The sequence below is a fragment of the Neltuma alba genome, unplaced genomic scaffold (assembly GCF_004799145.2).
Source record: "Neltuma alba isolate B1F8T4 unplaced genomic scaffold, ASM479914v2 tig00010789_pilon, whole genome shotgun sequence".
Classification (NCBI taxonomy): domain Eukaryota; kingdom Viridiplantae; phylum Streptophyta; class Magnoliopsida; order Fabales; family Fabaceae; genus Neltuma; species Neltuma alba.
Window position 1 is genome coordinate 162,981 of NW_021635606.1, and position 24,803 is coordinate 187,783.

The following is a 24,803-nucleotide window of genomic DNA, read 5'->3' on the forward strand; positions in this document are numbered from 1 at the left end:
ATATAAGCTCACTAGCTTTTACACTTTATATTTGTTTCTCATTGACTCTTCTAACAAATTACACTTTACTGTAGTGAGTTTAGGAGTTACCTCAGACGTCAGCTACGGAGGCATGCGCATTCTGCATATATTGATAAAAGAGTCCACAAAGAGTTTTCCAGTTGGTTTACATGTCGAATACGTAATGACAACAACCCATACACAGATGAATTCAAAGCTCTTTCTCTCGGTTCGTTAGACCATGCATGAAGGTTTACTGCGTATAATGTCAATGGCTTCAAGTTTTGTACGGTTGGACGTGATTAGGGATTGCTCACACAAAACTCTGGAGTTTGCGAGACATTTAGAACGAGATGTTATTCTAGCAACAATGATGGCAATATGCGCTTTGGAGGCGTCACTTGCTATGGAAAGCTAATTGACATTATTGAGTTGATTTCACCGTGACATTGTTCAAGTGCTCCTAGGCAAATATGACAACTTCACGGGGACTCGCTACTGACCATTTGGGCATCACCTCAGTTAATTTCTCTAGACTTATTCATACGAGGGCATCTGAAGATGATGAGCCATATATCCTTGCTTCCGAGGCACAGCAGGTTTACTATGTCGAGGACGAGAAACATAAAGACTGGAATATGGTCGTTCACCTCAAACCACGGGATCTTTATGATATGGGTGATGGTGACATTATTTATGACAGTGAACCCTTCCAACCCTTGAATTTTGAAGATTTTTTTCCTCAAGGAGATGATAATTTGCCAATTATCAGGTATACGTCTTTTCTTAAATTATTTAAATAATTAACTACTAATTACTAATTTCTTCTAAATACATTATAATTCTAACAATTTTTTTTTAAATATGTCCTTTCAGGCCGGATGATGATGAAGAATAGTAGCATCCAAAATTTTTATTATTAAAAAAAAATTTTCCTTCCATAAATACATATGTATAAATTAAAATTGGTATAACTTTTTAAAAAATAATAAATAATAAATTTGTAGCTGTTACATAACCGCTACAAATTTATTACTGAAAATATTCCCCCCGACAAGTACATATATGTATAAATTAAAATTGATTTAGATTTTTAAAAAATAAAAAATTATAATTTGTAGCGGTTATATAACCGCTACAAATACTAGCGGTTAGCTGTAAGCTAGAAAATGACAAACAGCTACAAAATGCAATAAAACGCTACAAAAAAACCGCTACAAATGTGTCGCTAATCTCTATAAATATCATATCATCTCTACATTCATTTACTCCATCTCTTTTCTTTCCTCTCCTATTCTTCCTCATAATTCTCTTTTTTTTTTTCCTTACTCTCTCATATGGTAGTTTCTTTCTCTTCACTGTATGGTAAGTGAATTTTATTTTATAATTCATTATATCTTTTATTTGTTTTTACTTATAATTTACTAACATATTTATTTCTCTTTTTCTTTCATATTTTTCTTCTTCACACTTATCATGCCATCCTCAACTGATTCAAATACTTCTCAACATAACACTTTAAGTTCAATATTACAAACTATCTCATCTTCAATTCAACTATCTTATTAAATATTCAATTCAATTATCTTATTAAATTAAATTCACTTCTTTTGACACACTCATAATTTAATTACATATTATTTATTACAAAATTCAAATATATAAAATGTAATACATAACTAATTATACAAATTAACAAAAATTCTCCAACATAATCTATTTAATGATTTTTAAATTTATAATATTATATTTTCTAATAATGAAAAATCACAAATTTTTTTTCTGCCTCGGAAAACTTTTGTAGCAGTTCAAATCCGCTAGAAATAAAAAATAGCGAGAAAATTTTGTGAAATTTAAATTTTGCGCCAAATTTTCTAGCGGTTCAAACCGCTAGAAATGTTTTGGAGCAATTTCAAAAATTTAATTTGCTAGCAAAATTTGATTTCCCACAAAATTTCTAGCGGTTCTGGAACCGCTAGAAATTTTGGCGCCATAATGAAAATTTTTAATTCCCGGCAAAATGAGATTTGGTTTAGAATTTTCTAGCGGTTATATACCCACTACAAATTTTTTCCTTTTTTTCTAGCGGTTTCTGTCTGCTAGAAATTTCGTCTCCTATTGCTAGCGTTTTCTAGCAGTTATTAAACCGTTAGAAAGTTTCTGGTGTTTTGACCATACCGTGTAGCGGTTGCCATAACCGCTAGAAATTTTTTCTTGCGCTTGATTTTCTAGCAGTTTTTGTAACCGCTACAAATATTATTTGTTGTGGTTAGAACCGCTAGAAATATCTCACTTTAACCGCTACAATTGACATATTTTTTTGTGGTGCTTCTACCATACCAAAGCTTTGATACGGAAGTGTCGAAATCATATTTCAAGATTGATATCTAATCAGGGGGAATGGATTGACAATGAAGAGCAGCTTTCTAGTATGGCTCAGGATTTCTTCATCCCATTATATATCATTGATGACAATCAATTTCATCCTCTTGCTATCCGAGGTGTGGTTCCCCCAATCTCCCTTTCTGACTTTATTACTTTGGATAGAGCAATTACGATTGAAGAGGTAAAGCAAGCCTTGTTGGAAATGAAGCTGCTTAAATCTCCTAGAATTGATGGGTTGCACGCCCTTTTCTATCAAAGCCAGTGGAATATAGTGGGTCCTAATCTCCTCTCTCTTGTGCAACAATTTTGGACGGGTCATCCTCTAGACCCTTTGTTGAATCATACTTTTATTGCTTTGATTCCTAAAGTTAACAAGCCCAGTTATATTAGTGAATTTCGACCTATCAATTTATACCTTGTTGCTTATAAAATAGTGACCAAGGTTATTGCGAATAGACTAAGGGTGCTCTTGCCAAATCTTTTAAGCCCCTACCAATCCAGTTTCATTCAAGGGCGAACCATTATTGATAATATCATTATAGCTCAAGAAACTGTTCACTCCATGAGAAAAAAGGAAGTAAAGAAGGATGGATGGCCATAAAAATAGATCTTGAAAAAGCTTTTGACAGATTAATATGGGATTTCATTGAGGACATACTACAGGATGTTGGTTTGCCTGATGCTATAGTTAGGCTAATTATGAACTACATCACATCTCCTATTATGTAGGTCTTGTGGAATGGTAAAACTTCAACCCTTTTTGTTCCTATGAGGGGAATTAGACAAGGTGATCCTTTGTCAGCATATATCTTTGTACTTTGCATGGAATGGCTTTCACAAGCTATCACAGCTAAAGTGAACAAAGGGGTATGGAAAACTATCATAATGGGGCGTAATGGTGTACCTCTTTCACACTTATTCTTTGCCGATGATTTAATCATTTTTTGGTCACACCACATCTACTCAATTGGTTGTGATTAAACGAATTCTACAAGATTTTTGTTAAGTCTTCTAGGCATAAGATTAGCCAATCCAGGACTAAAATATATTTCGCTAACAATGTTCATTCAAGTATTAGAAGGCATATTTGTACCGAACTGGGCTATAATTAAACTAAATCACTAGCCAAGTATCTAGGTGTACCTTTGATTACTGGGAGAGTTTCTTCAAGCACTTATAAATATATTCTTGAAAGAATTCATTCTAAGCTTGCTGGATGGAAAAGTCGATCCCTCTCTCTCGCTAGTCACATCACTTTGGCCAAGTCCGTTCTTTCTTCTGTTCCTTTATATGCTATGCAAAGTACTTTGCTTCTTGCTTCTTGTTGCAATGAAATCGAAAAAATTATAAGGAAATTTATTTAGGGCTACTCTGATGATCACTGTGGGGTGAGCCTAGTCAAATGGAGTGAACTTTGTCAGCCTTTGAGGAATGGTGGTTGTGGAATTCTAAGATTTGAATCACAGAACAAGACTCTCTTCTCCAAGCTTATTTACCATATGTTCTCACAACCTGACACTCTTTGGGTTAAGGTCTTAAAAGGTAAATATGGGTTTGATGGCACAATAGAATCTACTATTCTTGCCAGATCTCACTCCTCTTACTTTTGGAGGAATATAGCTAAAATATAACAAGATGCTTCTTTTCATTTGGAAAACCGGGGATGGTCATAAGATAAGATTCTGGTCAAATTATTGGGTTGGTGATTGTGGACCCTTAAAAAATCTTTCCTTTGCCCCTATCTCTGAATACGATCTCTCACGAACAATTCCTCATTATATTGATTCAAATGATGGTTGGAGATGGCACTTGTTTGACCACTTGTTGCCACCAAATATTCTACAAGAAATTTCTTCCACCAAAATTGCCCAGATCCCTTATGCCCCTTCTTGTTATTGGAACCTCACACCAACTGGAGATTTCACAACAAAATCAGCCTATCAAGCTGTCGAATGTCTTAATTGGAATGTTGCTGATATAAACTGGACTCAAATATGTAAGCTCCCCATGGCGCAAAAAATACGGACCTTCACTTGGCTACTTATTAAAAGAAAGCTACTCACTAATTCTGAATGCCATAGAAGAGGAATGAGTATGGAAAGCCATTGCACCCTTTGTAATGCAAACGTAGAAGATATTAATCATGTCTTTGATAATTGCTCGTTAGCATCCTCAGTTTGGAAGAAAGTTCTCCCACGAGACATGTGCATCGACTTTTTCAGGAATGATGTGGTGCCTTGGCTCAATAAAAAATTAGGTGACTCAAGCCTGGATATTTCTTGGAAGATTGGGCCTTGTATAACTTGCTAGAAATTATGGGAAGTCAGGAACCATCACATTTTTACCTCTAAGACTTACACGATAGAAAGTATACTTGCTGACATTAGAATTAAAGCTGACCACACTGTAAAGAATTTTTCTGTTCTTAGAATTTTCCTGTAAAATCTTTCTCCTGTATAGTGTTTTTTTATGAATAGAAATCTTCCCTTTTATTAAAAAAAAAAAGAAAAGAGTAAGTGATATGATTTGATGGATGCCTGTACAGGGAGAGGAAAGAGTGAAGAAAAAGTAAAAAAAACAAAAAAAAAAAACCAAGTCACATGATGAGAGGAGAAAATAAGAAGTAGAAAAAAATAAATAAAAAGATGAAATATTATTTTTATAGTTAAAATAAGAATATTTTTACACATTTTAATTAAATTATATTATTTTAATTATTACTAGTTTAATTTTAATATGACTTGATATGATTTATTAACTTTTAAACCAATATTTCTGCCACTTTATTAAACAGTCTAGTTTTTTTTTTTTTTTTGGTCTTTGCACATAATCATTGAGAAAATATGGATAACCTTTTCGTCAAAAAAAAAATTCAAAGGGTAGTTTCAAAATCATCATTATATTCTAAGAGAAAAAGTTGATTTATGAGCTAAGTATTGGATGTTCTATTAGGGAGGAAGTGTATATGGGTTTTATTGCTCATAAGCCAAGAGTGCTCAATTAGTCCTGTCCTAATTAATTTGAGATGGGATGAGATGGGACAAGATAAAAGAGATTTTCGGAAAGGATGACTACAAGCATCGTGGTATTTTTGTCCCTTTCTTTTCCTTTTTGTAAATTTACTTATTATTAAATTATTCAATTTACTTACTAATAATAATTATTTTTGTACAATGATTTTCAGTTCTTAAGTCACAAACTAGTGTTATCTCAGCATAATTTTCTTCCTTAGTAAAGTAATTCATAAAATTATTATATAGTGTTTCTTTTACTCTTTTTTCACAGTATTGCTTTTACTTTTTTTTAATAATCAGACTTTTTATATAATTTGTTTTAGTGTTTTTATCTTTAGAAACCAAATAAAAAACAAATATTACAACATAAAAAATATTCAAACCCAAAATTAAAGTGGTTTGTAAAAAAAGATTGGAATGGGACATTTTGACCCATCCTGTTCTTGTCCTGGTTCCAACAGGACAAGAACGGTCTCAGGAAGGGAGAGGGGACAGAAACTCCGTCTTGTGAACAACCCTAAATGGGACTCAAAATATTAATAATAAATATTGGAGATATCAAAAGAATTAAATTTGCAGTATATAACATATAGAGCACATGTAAGAGTGCTTAAAATTAAGACACTAAAAATTAGATTAGTCAATAACTCAGTCAAGACAGTAAGTTAAAGGTTAGTAGGTTAAATTTGGTTAAATTGATAATAATTAAAATAATATAGTTTAATTAAAAATTATAAATATATTTGAATTTTGATTATGAAAAATAATATTCAATATTTTAATGGATAACCAAATTAAAAGGTGTTTATATGTTTATAATTTTTTTTTCATTTTATTAGTTTCTTTTTTCTCTTTTTTTTATTACTTCTCTATGCGTCAAACGTCTTGAAATTTTTTTTAAATCATCATGTATTTTAATGTATTGTGATACATCAAACACCCTTATATATTTTTTAGGTATATCTAAACCCAAAAAAATAGTAAATTTTTTTTAATGATAATTAATATGCATGTATTTAGCTGAACTTTTGAAAAATTAATGACAAAATCAAAATTTTTTTGAAAAAATTACAAATAAAACCCTTAAATATATAAAATTATGATTTGGGACTCTCAATTTGAAAAATAGCAAATAAGGACTCAGTTCCATTTTTGCAAATATCAAATCGTAGTGAAATGTCTGAAATGTCCCTTAGTCAAATTGTGATTTGGTTTACTGAAATTGTCATTTTCTATAGTCAACTCGTCATTTGGCATACTCTTAGCCAAGTTGTGATTTGGTCTACTAAAGTTTTCATTCTCTAAAATAAACTATTTTCCAAATTAAAGGTTTTAAATCGCAATTTTATATATTCAGGAATCTTTATTTATAATTTTTCCATTTTTTTTTACCAGCAATCACAAAATCAAAATTGCTAGTGCGAAATGATATTTTAACAGCATGACGATTTTTTTTTCCTCTAGAACAAGGATGGTGACGATGAGAAGTTTAGTTTACAAAATATTTTAAAACCATACATGCAAATGAAAAATATACTTCGCTCTGTGTTCAGCGCATCAATTCCTTTTTTTTTTTTTTTACCAGCAGCATCAATTCTTTTCTCTTTCTGCTCTTTCACACGCAATAGTCGATCGGATTGACGGGGCTGACAAAACTTTAATGTCTCTCCTCCATTATTGATGTGACTTTTGTCTACCGTCATTTCCCTCGGAGTTTCGAACTTGCAGCGCGGCTTCAGGCTTTCTCCAGTCAAGAGGGGAGCAACCAACCAGCAAGTCTCAGCTTAATCACAATCTAGAAGGAGTCTTGCACTTTCAGCAGCCTCCATGACTTCTCCTTGATCAGATCTAATCGGTCCGTCTTCTAATAATTGTGATTTTGCATCTTTAATTTCGGTTGATTGTACCTTGGGATGGGACAAAGTTTGGCTTCATAGTTTCATAGCTTTGGATCAAAGCAGACACTGCCATTATCTTCTTCCTTATTGTCTGCTGGCTTCAAATCATCCATCTCAGATCTTCCAAAAACCTGATGCAGGTAACTTCTTTAATTTCTCTCTTTATTTACGCTGCTCGGTTCTTGTTTCTGCTATATAGTTTTGCTTTGTTTAGGGCATCCATATTCCATATCTATCTTCAAACCAGTCAGATATTCATTTCTTCTTGTAAGGAATAATGGGGAAAGAAGGATCAGCTGGTGGAAGGCCTAAGGATGTTGAAGCGTGGAAACACGTCACTGTATTGGAAGGGGAGAAGAAAGTAAAGTGCAATCGCTGTGGATTTGAATTTGCAGCAAGTACGAATCGAATCAAATCTCATATTTATCAAATTAAGGGTAAGGGTATACGACCTTGTACTACTCCTCTTTCCAACAAAGACACCAGCCTGAAAGAGGATCTCTTTCATTCACAAGGTACGAGATAATATTATTTTAATTTGAATGAATAATGATGTATACTATCTTATTGACTGATTTAGGAAGGCTAAAGAAGCTAAGTCAATGACTTAATTATAACATATTTTTGATGATTTTTTTGGTTCGCACTAGAGTTAGTTAAAGATTCTATTTGTTTATAAGATATCAATTCAATTTGTCTCTCATCTTCGTCTAAAATATCCTTATTGATTGCAAAAGATTCTCGGAATAATTCTAATCATTCAATACATATGATTGGAGAGGATAATTTAGAGCGGTCATCATATATTTATGATAGATAACCAATTTATCTAGTTTTTTAATATTTCCAAATTAGTTATCTAGCTTTTATACTGATCATCAAAGGTAGTAGTTTATGAGTTATACAAATTAATTTGAAGAAAGTGATAAATATAAATATTTTAAAGTAATTTATTTAGTTTTTTTTAATCCTCTTAAATTAGTTAATTGGGTCTTATATTAAGAATTAGAGAAGAGAAGTAGTATGTTGGCACACCTTGAAAGGGTATTGTTAGTAATCCGATTTTTAATTTCTTTTGGTGCATATTTTGGTTTTTAATTTCTACTAAGAAATAAAGTGCAGTAATCTCCTTAAGAGAGACTGAAATATCATTTTCGAGTATAAATAACACAAGTATATTTTGTTATCCTTTCCAACGTGAATATAAATGAAATTAAACAGTAATTACTATTGTGTGAAATTAGTTTATCAGAAAAGGAGTGTCAATAATTTTGTTATTTTTTAATATTTCTTCGCCTAAATATCAGCACGTGTTTTCTTTGGATTTTTTTTTTCCCACCCCACACGTGTGTTTTCTGGATTATATAAATTGTGGATTGTGATGACTAGTGTATGTTAATTCTAATAAATAAGATATTCCTCAGTTTTTATCATATATTGGAGTGAGGCATGACTCATATGAACTATATGAGAGTTAATTTAACTAGTAGCCTACTATTAATTAACTCGTAGTTTAGAAAGTTTGAATTTGTACTGTTACTTTGGCAACTAATTAATGTACTCATTAATTATACTCAAAATAGGACAGAGAGATCATAACAAACTCATCAACGAAAGAATGCTTGATTGTTACATGTCCCCCAAAACAATGTGGGAAGGGATGAAGGCTCCCCAGCAAGTTCAAAACGACTCAGAAGCTATGCATCAAGAGATGATTAAGGTCGGCCCTTTTTGTGTTCCCAATAATGTTGTGGATGAACCTGACTCACAGTTGATACAATATGTTTTTGAGCGTTTAAGGTTAGATTCATATGCTTACAACTATATATATATATATATAATTGGTGTTTTTATGTGTGAGTAGTAGTAATATGTAGTTTTTCTAATGTGAAGCCTATTTAAATCATTCACCCTGTATGTTCTTTAGTGATAGATGTGAAATTTTTTCGTCGCATCGTTCTTTTCTGTATCAGTCTCAATTGACCACACTTAGACCACGGGCTCATTTGGATTCATGGGTCAGTATTTACTTATACTTTTATGGGTTAAAGTGTAAATTTGTCCCGAAAGTTTATAATCGTAGCAATATTGCCCCATACAGTAATGTTGGCTGTTAATATTTTTAATGATAGGAGGAAATATTGCTACAGTTTTAAACTTTCGGGATAAATTTGTACATTAACCCTATTTTTATTCTATTTTGTTATTATTGAGCAAGGAGTTCGCTATATGATAGTGTTTAATTTTCCTATTTTCTTAGGTAATAGATATTTTTGCTGATATCTTCACTGACAATGAAAGGAGAAACAAAAGTAAAGTTTCGAATTGGTATCTTCCAGTGATGTTTTCGGTGATTTCTTATTCTCTTTTCAATTGGATGATATTTGTTAGTTCTTGAATCAAAGACAATTTAATTGACAAGAATATTTAATTACGGATTCTTTGTTATAGAATGTAGCACTCAATAGTGGTGATGTGAGTTCCTTCCTTGACTTTGTTGGACGGCATAATATGATAGACAACTACATGTGGGACTTGGTAGATTGTGAGAAGGTATTATCTTTCAATCTAGTTTTATGTTTCATTTCTCATAATGATTACGCTTTTTGGTTGTATATCAATTTGATTTGTTTGATCACATGCCTCTCACAGATATTTATTCCCGTTCATGTTGAGAAAAATTCATGTGGACATTATTATCTATATATTGTTCATATGAAGAATCAGGAAGTTGAAATATGGGATTCTCTATATGATCGATTTATGGATAAAATTGAACGCCACCAAACAACAGAGAAACTGGCAAGTATTACAAAGCTATACGTGATGTACATGCAAGTAATAGATTGATCTTTTAATTCTTTAGAATGAATCTTTTTTGTGTAGCTTCTTGCCATGGATAACCTCTTCGGAAATGTTATGTTCACGAAATTTGATAGGAGAATGGCGAGCAATATCTTATTACAGCGTAATGGGTGAGTTTATGATTTGTTTTTAAATTATAGTCTTTATTAAAACAAGTATGCATATTGACCATGTCATATTTTTTTTCAATATGTAGACATGATTGTGGTATATTTGTTATTAATTATATGCAACAATCAGATCATTATGTGAAGCAAAATCCCTTATTTCAGGTATGGTCACTTGCAACTTAGTTTTGCTAAATGCTCTTATACACACACATGCACATGAATCTATGAACACTCTATCATATAAATAATACGTATGGACAAATTTCAGTTTGACAGTGATAAAGAAAGGTTGGATTTGGCTTTAAAGTTACTCAAGAGTAACCTGAATAATGAAAAAGAAAGACTATATGATGAAGCAGCAAGAAGTTATGCAAAAGCCCATAGTGAAGAAGATTTAGATTTACGTGGAACTAAAAGAAAGTGGGTTGAAGATGTTGGAAGAAGAGGGGCATACATGGAATTGAATTATTCTGAAAATATAGTGAAGAGAAAAAATGTTCGTTTGAAAACAGGTATATGCTTCAACTTAAACTACATATACCCTTTTTGAGAAGTGATTTGTCAAATTATTTATACATTTTTTGTAATTTCTCCTGAAGTAACAGCTATGATCACATCATGCTAGATGATTATTAATTTGTTTTCAAGACATGGTAAAGGATATCTAAATGCAATATATTGAATTTATTTCTATTTTGTTCTTCTTACTTCCTGCATTTGAAATCTATAATTCCTTTTGTGAACTCATGCTAATAGATTATTCTTATTCTTATTGCTAGAATGTTCTAGAGGTTATTTGTTGCCGAGAATTGATTTAGTGGGAGTAGAGTTTCAAAGGTATACTGAACAAACAAGGAAATGGATAACAGAAGATGAGGTGTCAGCTATTGGGATATGGGGAATGGGCGGAGCAGGGAAAACAGCTTTAGCAACTCATGTGCATAACAAACTTTTAGAAGAAGCTGGTGATGACTTCGAGCATATTATTTGGGTTACCGTGTCACAATATGATAATAGCATTTATAAGTTGCAAAAAGTCATTGCAAGATCAATTAATTTAGACATATCTGATGAGTGTGATGTCAAAAGGATATCAGGGAAATTATTGCATGCATTCAACCACATAACTAGATGTGTCCTTATTTTAGATGATGTTTGGAATCCTATCTATTTAGAAGAGGTTGGATTTCCAGTTTCAAATAATGGGATTAAATTGATTTTGACAACTCGATTGTGGGAAGTGTGCCAAAGTATGAATTGCATGAAGAACATAATAGAAGTAGAACCTCTAGGCAAAAAAGATGGTTTTGATTTGTTTACAAAGACTCTTGGAGTCCATCAAATACAACCGATTGGGGTGGAGACTAAAGCAAGGGCGGTGGCAGAACAATGTGAGGGTTTGCCCCTTGCAATTGTTATGATAGCAAGAAGCATGAAGGGAAAAGAGCACATAAGAGAATGGGATCATTTGTTGGAATGCCTTCAAAACATGGGTGACGGGCAATATCATATGGATGAGAGGGTATTTCAGGTATTGAAATCTAGTTATTCTTTCTTAAACAATAAATTGCAAAGGTTTTTTTTGTACTGTGCATTGAGTGTTAAGGGGACTGTATTGGATATTGTTACTAAGCCTTTTATGAAAAGATTTTTCTATGGGGAATGGACAGATGGGACAAAGAGCTTCACGATGCGATATAATGAAGGTTATGCCATGTGGCAAAAGTTAAAAAATAGCAGTTTGTTGTTGAAAAAGAATGGGACATGCAGAGTGCACACTTTACTTCAGGTCATGGCTCTCACTATTGCAAAGAAGACTGAAAAAATCATGACAAAACATGGTATGAATTTAATAGGATTGTCAGAGAATGGAAAATGGAATGAAAATTTGCAGAATGTTTTTCTAAGTGGAATCAACGTACCGGATATTTTTGATGACGCATCTCCCAAGTGCTCTAAACTTTCTACATTACTTTTAAATTCTAATTTTTATCTCAAATGGATTCCAGATGATTTTTTCATTAACATGCCTGCCCTTAAAATACTTGATTTATATCGGACAAGCATTGGGCATTTGCCCAAATCTGTATCTGACTTGGAATGTCTCATTGCATTGTTACTGTCACAATGTGGAGAATTGGAGTATGTCCCTTCATTAGCAAAACTGCGGCGTTTAATAGAATTGGACCTTTCATATACTGCAATCAGTGAAGAACCTTGTGGCTTGGAATTGTTGGTCAATCTTGAATTGTTGAATCTAGAAGGTAAAGGTGGGTTCACAATCTCATCATCAACAATATCCGAATTGACCAATCTACTGTCTCTGTTGATGAGGTACCACTCAACGTCAATGGATCTACGAGGTTTGAGAAAGCTGAAAGTTATATCAGTCACTTTTTGTGATATTGAAAAGTTTAATGACTTTGTTATAAGTTTCCTAGATGAAGATCGCGGACTCAATGGTTATTATCTAAGTTCAATCATACCACCTTGTGATGATTTATTTGATGAAGAAGCCTGCCACTTGAAAAGGGTGTTTTTATCTGGTATTGATTGGGCAAATAGAGTAGCGGTACTTCCAGGAGACGTCAAAGAGTTGATTATAAGCAAGTGTGACCATTTGACAAGGACAACTTGCCTTTGCCGTGCTTTATTGGTCCAAAAAAATAATAATAATTTACCAAAAATTGAACGGTTCGAAATAAGTGCATGCCATGAGCTGGAGTACTTGTTCTGTGGCGCTCCCACTTGCTCATTTTGCGCCTCTGTCATGTTAGTTGAAAGGTTGTACCTTCATGGGCTGGAAAACTTGACACATATAGTGATGCCACTTCCTTTGTCCTTGGATAGCCTGTTCCTTTATCTCAGAGAGCTCTATATTTGGGGATGTAACGAAATGACGATTCTGATGACGTCAGAATTATTAGCACAGCTCCAAAACCTAGAGACTATTTTTGTTGCAGATTGTGCGTCGATGGAAGAAATAATTAGAGAGAATAGCGGTAACACTTTTAACCCTACTATCACTCTTCCCAAAGTGAGATCGTTGAGACTGAAATTTCTACCAAAATTAACTTTTGTATTCAGAGGGACCATGCTCTGTCCTTCTCTCCAATGTTTTGAGGCCTGCTATTGTGGGAAACTAAGCCCCCCTCATATAGAGAGATCAAAGAAGGATATAAGCTTCAAAAGCAAAGGGAAACAGGGGAGACATTCTTGGGAGGAGACATCTTCGGAAAGCCTACTCTTTTGGAAATATGATAGTCAGGTGCAAATGTCCTCCAAGATTTGACTTTCTTTTTTATTATAATATGGATATCATCTCATTATTTATCTTCATAATATACGTATATGAGCATTGCTATTGTCTATGTTTGCTTTATTTTTCTCCATTTTAATTTTTAAAAATCGTCTGACATGAATTTATATCAAATTAAATTTGGCTTTTCAATTACTCCATGTTTGCCCTTATTTCACTCTGTTGTTTGACTTTAAGTCTAGCACTTCATTTTCGCAATGATGAAAGTTGACGATTCCTTGATTAAATTTATGTCCTCAGCATTCATTGACGCATCGAGAAAATGAAAGATCTATTAATTTTGCTATTTATTTTTTGATAGTGTTAATACTTTTGCTGTTTATATATGTATGTATGCTTTATGGTTGTCGTGCTAATAATTTCTTATGAATGTTGGTGTTGGGTCTATTTTTTTGGGTTTTGGTTTTAGCATTAAAAATCCACTTAGATCTGGTCCAAAAATATGAGACAAAAACTCTTAAGGGTTCTCCTTTTTTTTTTTTGGCCTTCTTCCTCCATTTTAATGGTGAAATCATCATAGTTATGCAACAGATCAAAATTAAACTAATTAAATACTAGTAATCAACTCCTATTGATTCATTTAATTAAACACAAATTAACAGGTATAAACTCCTTAGAATCGAATTCAAACCATTCATAAACCCTAGTTTCAAGTATCTCAAAATCCCAATCTAAGGTAGAAGAGTGGAAAATCAAATTAGAACACCAATCTTGGGTTTTATCAAGCCCTATCAGAGGAAAACTGCTTTTCTCCAAAATATCTTTTCTTTCCTCTCCTTCGTATCGATCATTTTCATCAATTTAAAACACTCAGCCAGAGTCATTTTTTGCCAAGAACATGATTGAAGAAATCATATCCTCTTTTTGTTGACGTTCGCATCCGAATGTGCTGCGTTCAATCTGTGTCAGCAAACGGACGGACCCCAAATGGTCTTTTCCTCAACAATCTCTCTCTCTCTACATAATATATATATATATATATATATATATATATATATATATCCCCTTCATTCACAATCCCACGTGCTTCTATACATCAATGAAGAACACAACTAAGCTACTCTGAACCTTAGATGACTGTCCTGAATTAAAATGGGGATGTTACACAGACCAATTGTTGTACAAGTATTTGTTGTAATATTTTTTGGGTGTGTCAAAGAAAGGATCCTACATTAATTGGGAATGTGGGAAGATGAAAATAAATTGAGCATTAATCATGGACAGATTTTCTTATTATTATCATTATGAATAGGAAAATCAAATGTAGAAAAGTTTTAAATGGATTTCCAATGCATTACAAGATTTAAAAGTGGCCCATTAAAATCCTTTAATGCTGAAGCATTTAAATTATTCAACGGAAATTTTCTATGATTATCCAACGCCTTGAAACGCTTGATATCCAGGTGCCTTAAACCATGTTTTAATGTATTAAATGATGGCCATGAATTTCAAAACGGAGCAACGCCTGAAATGTTGTAGTGTTGGTGCGTTTTGGTATATTAAACAATGATTATGAAATAAAAAAAAAAGGAAGCTTTATCTCTTTGCCTCCAACGTTTCAGATCATACGCTTAAATCATTTAATATGCAACGTTTAAAACTGAAATTTGATTAGCTTTAAGAGGCAATCAATATTCAGATCATGGAGGCCTATAAAAGGGTGCTTTGGTCTAAGGTTCAGAACACACAGCTCTAGAGTTTTGAGCTCCTCTCTTCCCCCTCTTGTGTGCTCTCTTACTTGCTGAGTTTACTACTATCTTCTGCTGTTCTGTTCACCCTGTTATACAGGAAGGATCCGTTTAATCCTGGGGAGTGCCGCATCCTTATCTACCGGTGGTTGCGGAATAGCTCTTAAGGACAGCGTCCTTAGGACGTGACTCGGATTAATTATTTATTTTGCAGGTGCTGCTGCCAACAATCTTAAGAGCTATTCACATCATGGAACAACCCTGCAACACTACTGCTCAGAATAACCATGATGCTGCCTCAGTCACTGTTGTTCCAACAGCAGTTCCTATTCCTAGGCCGTTCCCTGACACTTCAAAAATAGAGACTTTTGATGGAAGGAATTTCAGGCGGTGGCAGGAGCGAGTTTACTCTGTCCTTGACATGCATGGAGTAGCTGCTACTCTTACTCAGTCCGAACCAACCCCAGATGTTGATCAAGCCCAGAAAGATATCTGGACACATGCCAATAAGGTTTGCAGACACACTCTTATCAGCACTTTATCTAACGATTTGTTCGATGTGTACTGTGTCTATAAAGAAGCACACAAAATATGGGAATCTCTTATCCTCAAGTACACTGCTGAGGATGCTGGGAAGCAGAAATTTGTAGTGGGGAACTTCTACAAATGGGAGATGACCGAAGAGAAAGACATCAAGCTGCAAATCAACGAGTACCACAAGTTGTTGGAGGAGCTGCGTGCTGAGAAGATTAACCTGCCAGATGAGTTCGTAGCTGGCATACTGATCGAGAAGCTGCCAGAAACATGGAGTGACTACAAACAGCAGTTAAAGCACAAACAGAAGCAGTTGTCCCTGTCAGATCTTATTACCCACATAATAATTGAAGACACAAACAGAAAGGCCATACAAGCCGCAAAGGGAAAGGAAATAGCTCCCAAAGCAAACTTGGTGGAATCGAAACCGTGCTCCAAGAGGTATGATCCCAAAAACAAAAATAATAAGAATAAGAAATCTGATTACAAATCCAAGGACTCTAACCCCAAATTCAAAAAGAAAGGCAATTGTTTTGTCTGTGGAAAGCCAGGGCACTATGCAGCGCAATGTAGAAAAAGGGCTACTCAAAAGGGTGATAATCCTCCTAAGCCAAATGTGAATTTGGTTGAAGGAGATGATGGCAATGATGATGAAGTCATAGCTGCAGTGGTCTCTCAAGCCCTCATTGTGACTGATGTGAAGAAATGGGTAGTGGACTCAGGAGCCACTAAGCACATCTGTGCAAATAAAGAGATGTTTACCTCCTTTGAAGAAGGGGAAGACCACATCTACCTCGCTAACTCCCAAACTGCCAAGGTTCAAGGAAAGGGAAAAGTGGTGCTGAAACTCACATCAGGAAAAACCTTGGCGCTGAATGATGTGCTGTATGTCCCAGATGTTAGGGCAAACTTAGTCTCTGTGGCGCTGCTTGGGAAAGCTGGGGTTAGAGTGTCGTTTGAGTCTGACAAGGTTGTCATGACTAAGAACAATGTTCTCATTGGGAAAGGATATTGTAATCAGGGTCTGTTTGTTTTAAGTGTTGCTGAAATTAATGAAAATGCATCTTCTTCTGCTTACTTGATTGATTCTTTTGACATATGGCATGCTAGATTAGGACATGCTCATAAATCATATATAAAGAGATTACAAAATCTTGGGTTAATTCATGGAATTAAAAGTAATGATTTTAACAAATGTGAAGTTTGTGCAAAAACTAAATTAACTAAGAAGCCACACTTTTCTACTCAGAGAGAAACTGAATTGTTATCTTTAATTCATACTGACTTAGGGGATTTAAAACAAGTTCAAACTAGAGGAGGCAAAAGATATTATATCACTTTTATTGATGATTTTTCAAGATATACTAAAGTATATTTATTGAGAAATAAAGATGAAGCTTTTGAAATGTTTCTTTTGTATAAAGCAGAAGTAGAAAATCAACTGAATAAAAAGATTAAACGAGTTAGGTCAGACAGAGGAGGAGAATATTTATTATTAAATGATTTTTGTGAAAAAGAGGGTATAATCCATGAAGTTACTCCTCCTTATTCACCTGAATCTAATGGTATAGCAGAAAGGAAAAATAGAACTTTAAAAGAAATGATGAATGCTCTGCTTGTGAGTTCTGCTGCACCTGATAACTTGTGGGGTGAAGCCTTGTTGTTTGCTTGTTTTTTACAAAATAGAATACCCCATAGAAAAACTAAAAAGACACCTTATGAATTATGGAAAGGATTTGTGCCTAACCTCAAATATTTAAAAGTGTGGGGGTGTCTTGCAAAAGTTTTATTACCTGATTCTAAAAAGAGAAAGATTGGTTCTAAAACTTCTGATTGCATGTTTATTGGTTACGCTCAAAAAAGTGCTGCTTATCGTTTTCTAGTTTTGAAAAGTGATATTTTGGATCCTAATACGATTGTTGAAACAAAAGATGCAGAATTTTTTGAACATATATTTCCTTTGAAAGTTGGGCGTGTCCCTAAAAGAGTTGAAAACTCTTCTTTGGAAAAAACTTCAAATGATAGTTTGAGTGAGAATTTAAGGAGAAGTAAAAGACAAAGAAAAGAAACATCTTTTGGAGATGATTTTTATACTTATTTAGTAGAAGGTGATCCAAAAAATTTTCATGAAGCTATTTCTTCTCCGGATTCTCAGTTTTGGAAAGAAGCTATTAAAGCTGAAATAGATTCTTTAAATCAAAATAAAACTTGGGTTTTGGTTGACTTGCCTCCAGGAGCAAAACCTATTGGGTGCAAATGGGTTTTTAGGAAAAAATATTTTCCAGATGGATCAATTGATAAATATAAGGCTAGACTGGTAGCCAAAGGTTTTACTCAAAAAGAAAACATTGACTATTTTGATACATTTTCTCCTGTGACTAGAATTTCTTCTGTTAGAATCCTGATTGCTTTAGCTTCGATCCACAAACTTTTTATTCACCAAATGGATGTTAAAACAGCCTTTTTAAATGGTGATTTAGAAGAAGAAATTTACATGACCCAACCTGAGGGGTGTGTAGTTCCTGGACAAGAAAATAAAGTTTGCAAACTTGTTAAGTCTTTATATGGTTTGAAACAAGCGCCTAAACAATGGCATGAAAAGCTAGACCAAGTTTTGTTGAGTGGTGGCTTCTCTACTGTTGAGGTAGAACGTTGTGTTTATACAAAACTTGTAAATGGTGATTGTGTGATTATTTGCTTATATGTGGATGACATGCTTATTTTTGGTACTAGCATGAATGTTGTGCGTGAGACAAAATGTTTTCTTGCTTCAAATTTTGATATGAAAGATCTGGGTGAAGCAAAGGTTATATTGGGCGTTAAAATCATAAGGAATGAATATGGTATTCTGCTTTCTCAAGAGCACTACGTTGAGAAAATCTTGAGAAAGTTCGAACACTATGATGTTTCTCCTGTTAGCACTCCTTATGATTCCAATATGCATTTAACAAAACATGAAGGAGATCCAGTTGCTCAATCTAGATATGCACAGATCATTGGGAGTCTGTTGCATTTAATGAACTATACCAGGCCGGACATAGCTTATGCTGTGTGTAGGTTGAGCAGATATACTCATTGCCCAAGCAGTAAGCATTGGGAGGCTCTGTTGAGGGTATTGAGTTACTTGAGAGGTACCATGAATTATGGTATACTATATAGTGGATTTCCCGCTGTATTAGAAGGATACAGTGATGCTAGCTGGGTTTCAGACTCAGATGAGACAAAATCCACTAGTGGCTATATTTTCAACCTTGGTGGTGGTGCAGTAACATGGAAGTCAGCCAAACAAACTATACTAACAAAATCCTCAAGGGATTCTGAGTTTATTGCAATGGAGTTGGCTGGTTCTGAGGCTGAGTGGTTGAAAAACTTCTTAGCGAATATTCCATTGGGTGAAAAACCAACACCATCAGTGTCTTTACATTGTGATAGCCAATCAGCGATAGCTACGGCTAAAAATAAAACCTTTAATGGTAAAAGTAGACATATTCGATTGAGACATAATATTATAAGGCAGCTGCTAAAAGATGGAGTAATCTCAATCGATTATGTGAGGTCAGAAGTGAACCTAGCGGATCCGTTAACAAAACCTCTAGGAGGAAACAAATTTATGAAACATCAGGGGAATGGGACTGAAGCCAATTTGAAATTAACAGCGATGGCAACCCAACCTTTGTGATTGGTGATCCCATGAAGAAGGTTCAATGGGTAAGAACAAGTTGTCTGTTAGTTCTGCTAGCACTAAATAAACTAGTAGTCCCTTCCTATGGTGTGTGAGAAAGTGCTAGAATGCATTTTGGTGAGGCTGAGCGGAAGCTCTTAATGATTTCATAGTCTCACAGGACGGTGTGCTCATTGCAGGCACACTTAATGAAATCACCTCTACGAATGTGGAGTGGGGCCGCTCCTATGAGATCGTGGCAAAATCTCTAGAGCATTCGTTATGCACCAGGCACGCGCATGGCCGTTTTAACGCGCAAAAACGCCGTTAACAGCAGAAATGTGGGGGTACAGTCTGACTATTAATACCTCTAGTACACACCTAGAGATGTTGGTTTTAAGTTCATAAGAACCACCGGCACCTCTGTGTGCTAAGTATTATTGGTCTAGGTCTGGTTTTAAGTTCAAAGGACCACCAGATACAATGATTGTACTCATGTGTGTAACTCAGCTAATGGTATTTTCTTTGACACATGTGGGGGATTGTTGTAATATTTTTTGGGTGTGTCAAAGAAAGGATCCTACATTAATTGGGAATGTGGGAAGATGAAAATAAATTGAGCATTAATCATGGACAGATTTTCTTATTATTATCATATGAATAGGAAAATCAAATGTAGAAGAGTTTTAAATGGATTTCCAATGCATTACAAGATTTAAAAGTGGCCCATTAAAATCCTTTAATGCTGAAGCATTTAAATTATTCAACGGAAATTTTCTATGATTATCCAACGCCTTGAAACGCTTGATATCCAGGTGCCTTAAACCATGTTTTAATGTATTAAATGATGGCCATGAATTTCAAAACGGAGCAACGCCTGAAATGTTGTAGTGTTGGTGCGTTTTGGTATATTAAACAATGATTATGAAATTAAAAAAAAAGGAAGCTTTATCTCTTTGCCTCCAACGTTTCAGATCATACGCTTAAATCATTTAATATGCAACGTTTAAAACTGAAATTTGATTAGCTTTAAGAGGCAATCAATATTCAGATCATGGAGGCCTATAAAAGGGTGCTTTGGTCTAAGGTTCATAACACACAGCTCTAGAGTTTTGAGCTCCTCTCTTCCCCCTCTTGTGTGCTCTCTTACTTGCTGAGTTTACTACTATCTTCTGCTGTTCTGTTCACCCTGTTATACAGGAAGGATCCGTTTAATCCTGGGGAGTGCCGCATCCTTATCTACCGGTGGTTGCGGAATAGCTCTTAAGGACAGCGTCCTTAGGACGTGACTCGGATTAATTATTTATTTTGCAGGTGCTGCCGCCAACAGTATTTCATGTTTTTAAATAATGTCGTTTGGATTTATGCTGACAACTGAGTCCTAATTAGCTAGATAGTGTAGGCCATTTTGTCACTGGAATTGTTGATCTCTTTTTTGCCTGATATGGTTGTGACTACTAAGGCTTACGTAAAATTGATATTCAGGAAGAGGAAGTGGAACAGAAAGAGAAAGAGAAAGAGAAAGAGAAAGAGGAATATGAATATATGAAGATGAAGAGGACGATGACGAATATATATTGAATTGTGGTTAAAGGCTGTGTTGATGACTATAACAATAAGAAGGGTCATACTTTTGGCATTGGATGCCTGAGAGGCTCCTCCCTTCATTTCATGGCTCTTGTTCTATACATATAGGAGGATCCCTTACCTCACAATCTTGTATTATATATAGGACTACGTCTGGATTTTTTGAAAGTATGGTGTGTGTATCATTTTGCTTCTATCGTGCATTGCAATTTTAGGGTCTTCTGGAACCCAAAATGATTGTGTCACAAAGTCAAATGGGATATGTAAGGTTCAGATGGAGAAGATCTTGACTGGAAATGTGATTATCAGGTGCACATCTCCAAAATTCGACTTCATTTTATCATATGGTTTTCAGACTAGTAATTTATCATGAATATTGGGTCTAGTTAACTCTGCATGCTTTCTAATTTTTAATACTACCTGATTTTTAATATATATAAGAACTAATTGACTAATTTTAGTATATTAAGAAAACTAGTTAAGTTAGTTACTTGTAATAAATAAGTATTGTTTTTCCTGAAATATCCTTACGAATCAAGTGTATTAACTAGAATTATCATTATTACAAGGATTATCTTGAAAATAAATAAATAAATACAAGAAAAAAATAGATTGGTGCCTTATATATATTGAGGATTAAAATAAAAATCAAGCAATTTCTTATATTAAGAGTCAGAGATATAGTATGAGTATTATTTTGTCTTTAATTTTCGTCAAAAATGAAAAAGGAGAATGTCGTGTCTATTTCTTTGGGTTATGGTGTTCAGATGGTTCAAAATCAAGGGGAACCTCTCCTGGGTTTTTTCTTAAATTTCTTTAATTTCAACTTTCGTTAAGATTATTCTGAACGTGAGTTCGTGGATTCAAAGTGTTGACAAATAGTATAATAAATATGTGAATTATGACCCAAAAAATAAAAATAATATGTCACTTTATTTTACTTATATACATTGAACCCTTTGAACAAGAGACCGCAGTAGACCATGAATTAATGACTTTATTGGACTCCAAGTAAAATTTAAATGTTGTAACAAATGAGTAGGCAATAGATATTATATGGAAAAAAAAACTGAGGTAAAGATTTTTTCAAATTTTCCAATCACACATGGTCAAGTGTCTATTTCTGTTTCATGTCAATTTATAATTAAATGCTATCAAATACTAATATCTTAAAAATAAGACACATGGTTACATGTGATTAGAGAACACTTAATTTAAATATTGTCCATGTTATGTTCATAATTTAAAACATTAAATTATGGCTTAAGATCTACCCAACTATCTTAAAGTATTTTAATAAGTGCATTTAATATATTAAAATATTTGGTGGTGTATTTAATATTTTAAATTATATTTTTAGATGCGTCTAATATGCTAAATTATATTTTGGTATATGTGCCCCTCAAGTGTATTTTTTTTCCCCAGATTTTTTGCACTAAAAAGTATTATAAGGTATTAAATGTATCTGAAAAATATTTTAAGATACTCAATATACCACAAAATATATTTTATAATATTCCGTGTACATGAGAAAAAAAAAAACTACAATACGTGATTCACCTTTGAAATATGTACTCCATTTTAGTGATGATAATTTACCATTTATTTATTTTTAATATAAACGTTGAAAGTTGAAACCGGCTTCTGAATTCTGATCTCATCCCACGGCCTCATCCTCCATTTTGAAATTTCAGTAACCTAGTTCAAGCACTCAGCCGCCGTGTAACTCCATTGCTGCTCCTCTGCCGTCAACTCCATCCTCGCTGGCAGTGTTGCTACCCTTCTCGTCCTTCGCCCGTGGCCCATCGTGCTCGTCTAAGGGTGTGTTTGGATGAAACCAAACTGTGGTTTGAAAAAGTGATTCTGAAGAATAGATTCTGGGGAAAATAGATTCTGAGAAGTGAGAGTGTTTGGATAGTTGTTATCAGAAGCACTTTTTATATATACAAATTACTAAAAAAAGACATAAGTTAATATGATAATTACAGAAAAAATAGATTTTATGATATATTTTAATTTGAAGGAATAAAATTGTTAATAATATGTTTTTTTACCAACATAATTAATAATACATAAGATAATATAATTAATAAATAATTAATGTGTATATATATTTATAAAATATAAGATTAAATATATTTATAAAAAATATGTTTATAAAAAAAATAACAAGATACATATCATATAGGCCCTCACACTCTTCTTTTTTTCTCCAAAAGCAAAAAAATTTTGCTTTTTCCAAAACCATGGTTTTGGAGTCAAAACCATGGTTTTGACCCAAAACCATGGTTTTGGTTTTTGCAGGGGGTGTTTGGGTAGATTATTCCCCAAACCATGGTTTGGGTCTCCAAACCATGGTTTGGGGTGTCACCCAAACACACCCTAAGTCGTCTTCACTGTCGCCCGCCGTGGTCCTCTTCGCCGTCAGCACCGTCCCCCAGATCCGCATCGTCATCTGGAGAAGACAGGTAAGGTTCCGTTCTTCGATGGCCGCTGATTTCTTATTCCTTAAGTGCATCAAATGTTATCCTTTCCTTCACGAATTGAACAGAATGCCATGACGGTTTGTGGCACTAGTTGACTTGAACCCCTTTGTCCTTTACCTTTATTAATAGTCTTTTAAATTAGAGTCGTATTCTGATGATAGTCTCTCATCACTCCTCGGTTCCTCCTGCGGCGTGTTTCGGTCGGTCAGTTAATATTAGATATGAATCCTATTTTCGCGAGGTGCCTTTTTTTGTTCTGGTTGGTTTGCAAATCTACTTAAAGTTTAGAAATTTTCAAATCTCTGTTTTTTTTCCCCTTAAATTTTTATTAGTTTATTCATTGTGGAAGTGGCAATGGGGTGATACCATTTATCAAGTGTTTTATCCGCGCTTGGTTGCTTCGAATTGAGCAGTTGCGAGTTCGAATGAGTTTAAAGAAAAAAAAATACTTCCAAATGCGGCTTGTGATTGAGGTGTTCGCTTTAATGTTTGATGTTTAATTTTTAATTAATTGCTGCACATCTACTTAAGTATGTTTTGCTTCAATCACTTGGTACTTATGCAGCTTCCAGTGTACAGGGACTTAGGGGCCTCTGCTGTTGCTATTGCTTGCTGATGATGAAGGTATCTTGAATTGCTTATGTTGGACTCTTGGACCATTTAAATGGAGAGAAAGACTGGATGTTGTGCAAGCCAATTGTTTGGCTGTTTATGCCATTTTTGGAGAAGATGCATTTTTGCTGTTTTATCTGCAGGTCCGGTGCCAAATCATATTGCTTTCATCATGGATGGAAATCGAAGGTATGCTAAGAAGAGAAACTTGGCTGAAGGTGATGGCCATAAGGCTGGATTTTCTGCTCTCTTGTCTATGCTGAGGTATTGCTATGAATTGGGAGTGAAGTATGTAACTGTATATGCATTCAGCGTTGATAACTTCAAACGGCAACCAAAAGAGGTTCAATCCCTGATGGACTTGATGCGAGAAAAGATTGAGGAGTTGCTTCAAAAAGAAAGCATCATCAACTGCGAAACGAAAAAAAGACGAAGAAAATTCAGTTTCTTAAGCTAGATAGATTGAACTCAGATCCAAATTCCAAAAGAATAATTTTAAAACAAAAACAGCAAGAAAAGCCAGAAATGACAATGATTCATCAATCAAACATCACCCCGAACTTTGAATTTCATTTTAGTTTTGCTCACCAGAAAAATAGGGGAAGCAGAGAGAAATCGGAAAACCCAAGAAATGCGGTTTCATT

The 24,803-nt window shown here is 34.1% G+C and overlaps 1 protein-coding gene across 1 annotated transcript in view; it reads left to right on the plus strand.

The window, feature by feature from the left end:
* Positions 1-8,915: 8,915 nt before the first annotated feature.
* LOC114759119 (disease resistance protein RPH8A-like) overlaps positions 8,916-24,803 on the plus strand; it is a 76,466-nt gene continuing 60,578 nt past the window's right edge. Inside the window, exons 1-4 of the mRNA XM_028948208.1 lie at positions 8,916-9,097; positions 9,225-9,315; positions 9,558-9,647; positions 9,749-9,850. Of these exons, the coding sequence (XP_028804041.1) occupies positions 8,916-9,097; positions 9,225-9,315; positions 9,558-9,647; positions 9,749-9,850 (465 nt within the window). The remainder of the gene's footprint in view (positions 9,098-9,224; positions 9,316-9,557; positions 9,648-9,748; positions 9,851-24,803) is intronic.